Source organism: Diabrotica undecimpunctata, chromosome 7, assembly GCF_040954645.1.
Source record: "Diabrotica undecimpunctata isolate CICGRU chromosome 7, icDiaUnde3, whole genome shotgun sequence".
NCBI classification, from domain to species: domain Eukaryota; kingdom Metazoa; phylum Arthropoda; class Insecta; order Coleoptera; family Chrysomelidae; genus Diabrotica; species Diabrotica undecimpunctata.
The window spans coordinates 42,213,586-42,226,310 of NC_092809.1; the positions used below are offsets into that span (position 1 = coordinate 42,213,586).

General features: G+C 34.7%; 1 protein-coding gene across 1 annotated transcript in view; it reads left to right on the top strand.

Annotated features, from left to right (window-relative positions):
- Positions 1-439: 439 nt before the first annotated feature.
- Positions 440-12,725, top strand: part of LOC140445264 (acyl-CoA synthetase short-chain family member 3, mitochondrial) — a 127,103-nt gene continuing 114,817 nt past the window's right edge. The window contains exon 1 of the mRNA XM_072537185.1: positions 440-577. Coding sequence (XP_072393286.1) covers positions 538-577 — 40 coding nt within the window. The 5' untranslated portion in view covers positions 440-537. The remainder of the gene's footprint in view (positions 578-12,725) is intronic.

The following is a 12,725-nucleotide window of genomic DNA, read 5'->3' on the forward strand; positions in this document are numbered from 1 at the left end:
AGTTAAAAAAGGTGTTATTTCTATTTGACTGTTACAAGAAAACTATACGTTACAAAAATAATATAATTTTTTAATGCAATATAAAACGTACTATAAGAACCAATCAATAAATCTTTTGGGACAAAACACTATCTTTTTTGGGTTGCTCAGTATTATTAATGGGCCATTTTAGATATAATATGTGTAATAAAAACAATTTGTTGCATCTAAATATAATTTTTCACTTGCTTAACGGTCACAATTTTAATTAATCATCTAATTATTCCCTCGTTTAATCTACTAGAATCTTTTTTATTCTACCGGGGGTCCCAAATATTTCTCAAGAACCTATAATACGGAGTTTTGACGGTCATATCCGATCTGGAAGTATAAACATATAAAAAACTTTATTAGCTACGTCAGACATGTAATTATAATAAAAAAAATTTGCATAAGTTAGTGTTATTACTTGAACCGTGTCATAAGTCATAACATTCAGTTAAGTGTCGGCAGTGGTTAGGTAAAGAAGTGTAGACTTAGCTATTAGAATCTATCAATATGCCAGATGATATTCAAGCGGATGTAACTTTGAGCAACTGTAAGTATATGCTCAATACAATTTTACTCAACGTTAGTGTTAAGATTTAAAAAAATTTAAAGTAAAAATAATTTTATTGCCATTCTCCTTTTTTCTGTAAAGTTTTCAATTATTTATTGTGCTATTTCTCGTTTTTCTTGATTCCATCTTCGCTTCATGCTCATTTACATTTTCCACAATATTTTTTATTGTGGTACTTATCCAAATTAATGAAATAGACAGATTTCTATTAACCCACTAATCTTTGTATTCCAAGAACAATAAATTGTTTGTTTCCTTATTTGCACCCTAATTTTTAAGTTAGTTTCTTGTCAAACAATATCTATCCATGTACGGGTCCCACAGCTTCTGCCGTATCTTGCTCCTATAATGATCAATGGAATGAATAACAAGGAGACTTGTTATTTATCTCTTACAGTACTGCTCATCAATAGGTATATCCGATACACCAACGTATTCTAGTATAAGTCGCAGATCAATTCTTAAAGAATATATACAAGGATATTACAGTTTTCAGTGCCTGCCTTCTAAATTTATCTTAGTCCAAACAATTTACCTATGGTCTTTTATTATCTTTTTTTCATTATTTTGTTAGCTACTTGGTCTCATTGACTCTTCTTACCTGTGCGGTCTCTCCTACTCTTTTTTTTTTGTATATATGTCATTATCATCATTATGGCTTAACAACCCTGCATGGGTCCTAGCCTCCTCAAGGATTTTTCTAGTCTTCCCTATCCATATAATAATAATTGTTGCCGGAAAAGCGTTGTTTTTCAACATGAAATTGAATGGCGGTCCTTTATTCAAAGGAAGCAGCGGTTAGTTGGAAAAGTTCAAAAATCGCCACCGTATACGGGAACTGAAAATCGAAGGTAAAAAATAGAGCGCCGCAAATATTGAAGTTGTTGACGAGTATAAAAAAAAGCTTCAAGATATGATCGATGAGACACGCGACAACTTGCTTTCCGTTAACTACTACGCACAACATAATGCATGGATGTCCCAGGAAATATTCGCTGACTGGTTCAAAAAGGTATGTACTGCATACCAAAATTTGTTTATCTATTTTTCTAACATCTTGTTTTTTAAGTTTTTATACCGGACGTTCGACAATAATTGCAAGCAAAAAATTTACCACCAAAGGCGATTCTCATTTTGGACAATGCGCCTGCCCATCCTGAAGCCGGTATGCTGCGAAGTGACGATGAAAATATCACGTGCTCTTTTCTGCCTGCGAATACAACATCATTGATACAGCCAATGGATCAATCGGTCATTAAAACATTCAAAGAAGATACAGAAAAATATTTATTCAAAACCTAGTTATGGAAGAGGAATATTCTTTGCCAGAATACTGGAAAACATACAATTTAAAACACGCAGTCGACAATGCTGTGTCAAATTATTGTCAAATAAAACATACAAATGAAATTTGAGAGTTATACTGTGAACTTTTTTTTGTTCTGTTAACCGTCTTTTCGATTATCCGTCATACCCTTGGTCCGGTGCCCTGACGGATAATCGAGGTTCCACTGTACATCGTTTTCATAACTATTTTCGGCTGTTATCACTGCTGCCAAGTATTTGAATTCTTTGACAACTTCAAAATTGTATTCATTTATCGAAATTTTTTGTCAAATTTGTAGTCTTGGTTTTTTTGTAACTATCACGTACTCGGTCTTATCTTCGCTTACTTTAAGCCCACTTTCTCTGGCCCCAATTTCAAAAAGGGTAAAAACTTCTTTTTCATCTCGGTGAATTGTGTCGACAACGTCAGCAAAAGCTAACAGTACCTTCACTTCCTGGATGGCGAAGCAATTTGTTAATTGTTGTGCTTTCCTACCTGCGTGTTCTAAAGCGAATGTGAATAACAAAGAGAAAAGTGGATCGCCTTGTCTTAGACTCGTTATGATTAGAAACTTGTGTGATGAACTTCTGCCAATTGCCAATTCGGATACGTGCACATGAATGCTTCTTACACATCTGGGCTAATCCTACTAATCTCATACAGTGTATTTCTGTTTACAGAGTCATAAGCTAGTTTAAAATCTACAAAAATTATATTTACATCTTTGTGTATTCCCATTTTTTTCTAAAATTTGACGCAAGAGAATTGTCTATTGTTGACCATCCCAGTCCGAAGCCACACTGATCTTCTTCTTCTTTATTGGTCTTTCTCTTTTCAGGGGTCTTTTTCTTGTAGTGCCTATCCGTTTCGGATGTTGGCGACCATCATGGCAATCTGTATTTTGTAAACTGCTGCTCTGAAAAGATTTGTGGTTGTTGTGTTGAACCACGTACGTAGATTTTTCAGCCAAGAAATTCTTCGCCTTCCTGGTCCTCGTTTTCCTTCTACTTGTCATTGAAGAATTAATTGCAGCAACCCATATCTTTCGCTTTTTCTCATGATGTGACAGAGGTATTCAATTTTGTGGGAGCTGTTCCTTACTCTTCGTCGCCACTCATTTCTGTCCATCGGCTCCTCATCACCTAAACCTTTCTCTCCCAAGTTTTCTGCCATACACTCCCACACTACTTCCATCTTCTCCTTGGTTTTCCTCTACCTATCTTTCCATTAACTTCTAAGAACTCTATACTTCATCCCACATAGTTTTCAGTTCTACGTCTGACATGACCAAACTATTCCAGTCTGTGCTCTTGAATCTTTTTTGAGAATGTAGACTCCTTCCCTAATCAAGTCATTTCTGATCCTGCCTCTTCTAGTCTTACCCAACATCCACCGTAACATTTTTATTTCAGCTACCTCCATATTGTTTTCCTGAATCTTCTTTCCAGACCACACTTCACCGCCGTACACCAATTCAGGTCTCCCTACATTTTTGTATACCTTTCCTTTCAGTCCTTTCTCGATTTTTCGATTACAAAGTACCCATTTCTCTCTGATACATCTCCATAGTTCTTGTCTAGTCACAATATATCAACCCCTTCCTCTCCTAGATACTTTGTAGACCTCTCTCGCTATTCCCGGTATTACATTCTCATTCGCCGTCCCGCATCCTCTGCCTCTTCTCTAATTTTCCTCATGTAGCAACTTTCTGTAGTACTAATACTATCTTTGCTTTATTTTAACTTCGGATCTTAACACTGTTCCATCTGCTTTATTAATCTGCTGCACGCAAGTTATGTCCTTTGATGACTTTCCTCTTGTTTTAACAATGTTGTATAACCTTTTTATTTCCCTTTGCTTTGCAGACAATCTTTCCTTAACAGTACCAGCCACTCATACATCTTTCTATTTTTTTTCTTAGCCCTAGCCTTCTGTTGCACTTCATCGTTTCACCACCATGGTCCCTAGAAGGCCCTTTACCAGATGTATTTCCTAAAAATTTCTCTCCCATCAATACCACAACTCTACTGTTGGCTTCCCAGTCATTTACCGTATATTTTTTCTCAAACTATTCTACTATTCTACTCTTGAAAAATTTTGCCAAATCATTATCTTTTAATTTCCACTACTTTACTTTCTGAGGTCCTACTTGCTTTGCATTTCGCCTCACCTTTATCTCTGTTTTATTTACCGGTCGCTGTTTACTAGCTACACACTAACCCTTTATCATTTTACAGTTGGTAACATATTTTAGCTGGGTTATTCTCTCTCTCTCTTTCTCAAAGTCTTGTCTTGTCATTTTCCCATTACTGAGGATCGTAATTTCTTCCAATATTCCTAATCATTTTTCCCCATTGGTCTCTATCTTCAGCTGCTCTGTGAGCTTCGCAGAATGAGTTTCCATCTGAATTCTTAATTTGGTTGCACTATCTAGTTAATGATCGTCCTCTTGATCTTCTCCCCAGAACGTTTCCAGAAACAAGGCATATTATCTTATTCATATATATATCACACTAGGCTTATTCTAAAAGGCACAAAATCTATCTGACTTTTTCTTCCCCACTTCGATAGGTAATATAAGTATCAATTTTTACTTCATAAAGAACGTATTATTTACAACCAAATCCCAGACCACTGCAAAATTAATCACTATTTCCTTCATCATTTCGTATTCCTATCCCCCAACCTCCATGAACTTTTTCTATTACCGCTCTTTCTTTACCAATATGTCCATACAAACCACCTTTAATAAAACACTTTTCGTCTACATCTTGTTGTTATACTGTTGTATGATTCATTTAGGTTTTTTATTTTTTAAGTGTTTCAATACTTTGAATTTCAAGTCATTGTTAGAAAGTTTCATAAAATATCCTTTACATTTATTTTTATAATCAGGTTTAATTAAATAATACATTTCCAACTCAGTCTTTTATTTGTTGTAGCTTAAGATAAAGCAAATTTTATTTTTTGAAATTTTAGACTTTTATTTTACTAAAACATTACATCATTATCGCTAATGTCCAGTTTCTCAAAAAAAAATTATCTTTCCTTGATTAGGTTTCAACCGAACTATGTCTTGTTTGGTAAACAATCTATCCTTGTCAAATCCTAGACTGTTTTTAAAATTATTGCTGCTTCAAACGACCTCTTTATACCTTATTAGCTAAGAAATTGACTTGTCGGCAACCAAGCAATTTAGACTATTGTATGTTAAATAGTTTTTGTAGGAAATTCAAAAGTTCATTAAATAATATTGTGTTTGATGCGATATAAATCAAAGTCTAACTACAGAAATCATACCATTATTATTCGAATAAACAAAAAACAACGATATACAGTAAAATTAAAACTTGTATTGGTCTTTTTTATATCTATCCATAATTACTGTTAGCATGTTAGCATGTTACTATTATTTTCATATAATATACATTTAAAACGAATTATTCTCAGCAGAGAGGAAAAATGTATCGTAAAACACTATAGGACAGAGTTAGAAGTACAGATATAGGACGTAGATGCAAGGTGAAGAACATCAAGGACTGGGTAAGAAATAGAAAAGTAGAATGGAACAATCATATAAGTTGAATGACAACAAATAGAGTAGTAAAGACGGCAAGAGACGGTTTCCCAATAGGATCAGTAAGACTACGAAAACGATGGAACGACAACTTACTGGACGCCATTGAAAAACAGACAGAGACATGTCTACTGAAAAATAAGAAGAAGAAGGAAAATTAAATCCAAAAGCAAAAATATCAATATATTTTATGCATGCTGAGGAGTCGTATAATATACGTAATGTAGGATAAAGTTTTCTTTAACCTCCATAAAAAGATTAAAGAAGCGGCAGGCTTATATAAACACAAGAACACTGGATTCCTGACAGATAATCAGGGAAACATAGTACTGGAAATAGAGCATAAAAGAGATATTTGGATTAAATACGTGGAAAAAACTTTTGAAGATATACGAAGTAACACTGGTATTACAACAAACACCAATTGCGAATCTGGACCACCATTTACAGTCGAAGAAGTAAAATATGCCATCAAAAGCACCAAAGATGGTAAAGCAGTAGGCCCTGATAATTTTCACTCAGAATTCTTAAAACTTATGGACTATGATGGCATAAAATGGTTGACAAATATATTTAACAGTATATATGATACGGGCGTGGTTCCCCAAGAGTGGTTAGTGTCAACTTTTATAAATCTTCCAAAAAAACCCAATCCGAGAAAGTGCGAAGACTATAGAATTATAAGCCTTATGAGCCATTTACTTAAAACATTTCTAAAGGTCATCCACAAAAGAATATATACAAAATGTGAGGAACAACTAACAAGAACACAATTCGGATTTCGTGATGCTCTGGGAACACGGGAGGCCTTTTTGCTGTACAGGTGCTATTTCAGAGATGCAGGGATGTGAATTGTGACATATACGTATGCTTTATAGATTACCAGAAGGCATTTGACAGAGTAAAACATGACAAATTAATGACTCTAACGCAAGAAATTGGAATTGACAACAAAGATCTTAGAATTATCAGAAACATTTACTACAATCAAACTGCCAAAATCAAAATAGAAGACCAGTTAACTGATAAAATTGCAATAGAACGTGGAGTACGACAGGGCTATATTTTGTCTCCATCGTTGTTCAATATTTATTCTGAATGGGTATTTAAGGAAGCTTTAGACGGTTGTGCGAAAGGAATACTAATAAACGGTGAATGGTTGAATAACATTAGATATGCAGATGACACTATAGTTTTTGCCGATAATCTGAATGACTTACAGATATTAACAAATCGCATAACAGATGTCAGCAACAGATACGGACTAGCTCTTAACATAAAGAAAACCAAATTTATGATAATTAGTAAAAAACCAATACTAAACGCTCAACTTACAATCAACCAACAGAATATCGAAAGAGTCGAGCAATATACATATCTAGGCACCAATTTAAATAGCCAATGGGACCATTCAACAGAAATTAAACAGCGAATAATAAAAGTAAAAGCAGCATTCGTTAGAATGAGAACTATTTTCAACAGTCGAGACATATCATTAAAAACAAAATGCCGTCTATTGAACTGCTACATATTCACAGTTCTGCTGTACGGAATGGAAGCATGGACACTGACTGTTGCATCTATGAATCGGCTCGAAGCTTTCGAAATGTGGTGTTATAGGCGCATCTTACGTATATCCTGGGTTGACAGAGTTACTAATGTGGAGGTCCTGCGTAGAATGGGGAAAGAATGTGAAATTCTCATGACCGTCAAAACTAAAAAGTTGGAATATCTAGGACATGTAATGAGAAATCAAGAACGTTACGGCCTTCTCCAGCTGATTCTCCAAGGTAAAGTAAATGGTAAGAGAGGACCGGGAAGAAGACGCATTTCCTGGCTTCAAAATTTACGAAAGTGGTATAACACGACTACCACTGAACTGTTTGGCGCTGCAATAAACAAAGTAAAGATAGCCGTGATGATCGCCAACATCCGGAACGGATAGGCACTTTAAGAAGAAGAGGATAAAGTTTTAGCAAAGGCAATCAGAGATTGTCATCAGGTAAAATATTGTCTCCCCTCTTGTGGAATCTGGTCAGGGATGGGCTGATAGCTAGTATCGGCAACGACAGGCATCATGTCCTGGGCTATGCGGATGACCTAGTCATCTTAGCCCATAGCAAATTTAGTAACACTGTCAAAGATAAAAAATCTGCCGTAGCAGGTCCTAAACCGATTGAAAAGAGTGGAGGGAGAAGGTTGTCAGCTTAGCTCCCCGGCATCTGGAAAATAAAAATATTAGCTAACATTCCCAGTAAATAGTCTCGGAAACCGGACGAAAACAAAGAGAAACAAATTTAGCAGCAAAAACGGACATTGTGTATAGAATGTTGGAGTATAAACAAAGAGGGTAAAATAGAGGCCCGTAAAGGTGTAGGAAGAAAACAAGTTTCTTGGTTAAAAAACATTCGTGAATGGACACAGATAAAAAATGCAGGACAATTATTCCATATTGCAGAAGATCGAGAAGCCTTTGCAATGGCGATCGCCAATGTCGGATAATTCTGATATGGCACGCGAAGAAGAAGATAAACACTAAATACCAAGAAACTTTTACGCAATTAAAACATTAGCAAACGGATATAGCGGTACAGAAAAAGTGCGAGGGAAATGAAATAATAGAAGATATCATAGTGGAGAAAATAAAGACCAAAAAGCAAAAAGGGGAGTATCTGTAGCAATAAAAAACTATATACTAAATATGTCAAGGATTCACTCTTCAGTCTATCCCTCCGGAGGGAGTGCAGTGGTCATCGTGATATCATGTATTATCCGTCTTCGAAAATCTTTGTCTTTGTTTATTTCTTTTAACTCATGCATAAGTCTTTTGCATATTCCTGTAATTTGGTCCATCTATCTTGTTGGAGATCTTCCTCGTGATCTTCAGCCTTCCACCTTTCCATATTTTTTGCGTCTGCTCTTATAACATGTCCAAAGTATTATATTTGTTGGAGATAGACTGTGCTGGAAAGTCGTTTGCTGACACTTAGCTCATTTAAAGTTGAATAACCAGTGCGGATAGAATAAAAACAGAGGAAATATGGATCAGAATAAAAATAGAATGCTCAATTACAAAAAAGTTTACAAAAAAAATTACGGAGAACAGAGCCCTGTAGTGCTAGGGGCATGTACAAAGAATACCAGAGCACAGGTAGCCGAAAAGAATATTGAACTGGGATCTGCTGGAAAAAAGATGGTGAAGAAGACTTGCTACAAGATGGAAATCATACGTAGGAAATGCTATGATAGATAGAGACCTCACAGAAGATGACTGGGAAAATGAAGTGCTGCGGGGACGAGGACGAAAACGCCAGAAAAAAAAGAAGAAAAAGAAGAAAATTGAATTACTTATCTTGTGGTGGGTCCACGGAATTCATACCGAGCCTTGGTGCAATCCTACTTTCACATGAAATTTATCAGTTTCTCCCACACCTGTCCTAACACTAGTTGTTACTCCCTTATACTTGTCTCTCATAATCTTTACGTATTTACCGGTACTCCTTTTTTATTGAGTGCTCACCACAGATTATCTCGAGGAACTATATGATATGCTTTCTTAAGATCAATGAATACCATATGAGCGCTTGTTTCTTTATTCCTCTATTTTTCCATCAACTGCCTTATAATGAAAATTGCATCTGCTGTTGGTCTGCCTTACATAAAGCCAAACTGATTATCGGATATTTTAATTTCTTTACTTATCCGTCTATCAATTACTCTCTCCCATATTTTTATGGTGTAGTTTTGTGGCACTGTAGTTTGTACACAGCTTTAGGTCAGCTGTAAACAAGGTCAGGATAGCCTTGATGATTTCTAATCTCCGATAGGAATGGCACAAGAAGAAGAAGAAGAAGAAGTTTGTACATTGTTGTATATCTCCCTTGTTTTTGTACATAGATAATAATATACTGCTTCTTCATTCGTCTGGCTTCCATCATTCTATTAAATAGACCTCTTAACCAACTTGTCCCTATCTCTCCTAATGCTTTTCACACTTCCCCAGGAATATTATCTAATCCAACTGTTTTTCCTTTCGTTATTTTTTAACTGCCTAAACCACTTCTTCGTTTTTTATTTTTGTCACCATTGCTGTTACTGTCTCAGTTAACTCAACCAACTGGTTTTATGTGAAATTCTTTATTCACCTGTAATAGTACTTTTTCCATCTCTTTTTGACATCTTTTTCACGAATTATTCTCCGTTCACAAATTGTTGAGAGCACGAAATGTGCCTCAAACTCATAAAACGGTCGTGACTCATAGGCGTACCTGAGGTGTTTATTCATTAAATAATAATATAATGTTTTAATACTGTGATATATAATATTAATAATATTTTAATACTAATATATTTAGCAAAACAACAATTAAAACTTTCACGGCTAATGTTGGTTATTATATTATATTAATAAAAATAAGAATTTAACCATTAACAATTTTGTAAATAAGAATACCTTATCTCTTTGGATATTTCAATACTAATCTTCACGTTTACTCACTTTACTAGAAAACCTGGAATTTATATCCGAAGGTACTATTCGTTGCAAGATAATTAGGATGGAATTACCCAGATTTTTAATAATATAATGGGTATAAAGATGCCGGCTTTGGCCACGTGCCTCGTTTGTTCAGTTTATATTCCAAACTTAACTTGAAAGGGTAAAGTTATTACGAACGAAAACAATTTTTTTGTTTAGTACGTTTTTGATCGCATCTAATTTACGGCTCGTCGGTGTTTCCGCGTCTACAGCAGTAATTAGCGTCTCGAATATTTCTTTTGCGAATTATATGCAGTGCGTGTGTGATTTTTTATTCCATATACCTACGAACATATACGTACCTTTCGCTCGTGCTCGTTTTGTTGGATTGTTTGTGATGGCTTCATCATCAACATCATCAAGTTTTACACCGGTACTGTTGCGTACAGTCAGTAAGTCTGTCTATTCACCAAGAGAGAAGACTATTGTCCTGAATGTTCACGATGCTCTGGTTTCTCAGAATCCCACAAACACTGTTCGCAACATAGTCGAAAGTTGTGCCAACATGACTGGCGTAGGAGAGTCAACTATATATAGGTTCCTATCAGAAAGAAAAAAACACGGTATAGCTAACTCAAACACAAACGAACACTTAAAGAGAGGGAAAAAGCCTATTGAAATTGATGAATTTGCCAAAAATGGTATTCGAAGGAAAATTCATGGATTTTTTTTTCAAAAAAGAAATATCAAACCTAAACAAAATTTTACAAGAAGTTAGAGATGACCCGGATTTGTCTCATATCGGACGAACTAAATTGTGGCAAGTTTTAAAAGAATTAAATTTCCGGTGGGAGAAATCAGACCGAAAATCACTTTTGATTGACCGGGAGGAGATAATATGTTGAAGAAGAAATTATCTAAGATCCATACGAAAATTCCGGGCTGAAGGAAGGCCAATCTTCTACCAGGATGAAACGTGGGTAAACTCAGGTCATACTCTAAAAAAAATTTGGTCAGATAAAAATATATTAAGCTCCAGGCAAGCCTTTATGGAAGGTTGGTCTACTGGTATCTCCCCAACTTCTGGTAAAGGCAGTAGATTAATAATTTCTCACATTGGCAGTGAAAAAGGATTTGTTAAGCATGGTTTGTTGGAATTTCAGTCCAAAAGCATAAAAGACTATCATGAGGAGATGACAGCTGATGTTTTCGAACAGTATTTTGAGCAGATGATTGAACACATACCACAAAATTCAATTATAGTATTAGATAATGCACCTTATCATTCACGACTAGTAGAAAGACTTCCAACGACTGCGTGAAAGAAACAGGATATTCTTGACTGGCTGCGGAATAAGTATCTGCCTTACGAAGATGGAATGATAAAAGCAGAACTTTTAAAAATTGCCCGGCAACACAAATCTAAGTTCAAGAAATACGTAGTTAACAAAATGGCGGAAAGGCGAAACATCACAGTCCTTAGACTTCCACCCTACCACTGCAAAATAAATCCAATTGAACTCATTTGGGCACAAATGAAAAGTTATGTGGCTAGAAAAAATACGTCATATAAAATACAAGCTGTACGTGAATTGTTATACGAGTCTTTACAACATATTGCAGAACAAAACGGGAAAGATGCAGTAAGACATGTAATAGAAGAACAAAAAATGTGGAATCTTGATAACATAATTGATGCGACCGTAGAGACACAACCGCTAATTATTAACCCTCAAGACGACTCGGATTCCGAAGTTGATCCTATTGATTTTGAATTTGAATAGTTTTCTAATTGTAATTATATAAGGTAAGTAATAGTAGTTGTAATCGTAAGGTATTAAAGGGGAAAGGCGTAAAATGTCGCCTGTTAAAATGTGCAATGTGTTTTAAATGTATCCATTTTTTTTTTCAAATCCTGAGAAAACTAAAAACCATTTTTGAAAAATTTAAAGGCAGAATGAAATATTTATTAGAATAAATAAAAAGTTTCTTTTGCATGCAATATTTTCAATTAAAAATTGAAATATGTTACATAACATATGTTACATAACATATTAAAATAAACATTGTAGAAGTTTTCAGGGACTTTCTGCCCTCAGTAATAATGTAATCTTTCATTCTGCGTTTAAATTTTTCAAAAATATTTATTAGTTTTCTCCGGATTCAAAAATAATGCATACATTTAAAACACATTGGAAATTTTGCCAGGCGACATTTGGCGCCTTTCCCCTTAATTAAATAAATGTATCTTTTACAAATGGCAAGAAACTTTTTATTTTTGAATAAAATAAATAGGTTTTATTAAAAAATACAATTTACATAAGTACAATATAAAAATATATTTATTTAGTTCAAATAAATGTTTCAATCATATACTCTACGACACTGGTCGGTCATCTGTAACCATTCAAAATACCTTTGTAATAGGATTATAAGGTATTGTATTCCTTCAGATACAAGGTGGGTTAGTCGAAAACATCTTAAACCGTCAGTTTCAGGTTGGTTTTTACTATTATAATATCGGATTACCTATCCTCTCTGTATTTCAGTTCTCTAATTAGGGTTAAACTTTTAGTGAGCTATCGACAAATTGTGAACCGATTATAGTATTTTACTATTTGCATCTTAGATACATCTAATCTGATTGAAATCTTTTGCTTTCTTTACTCTATAATTGACTATTTTATATATTTGCTTCTTTTTTCCTGGTATCAAATTGATTGAATAAATTTGTATACGCTTCTGC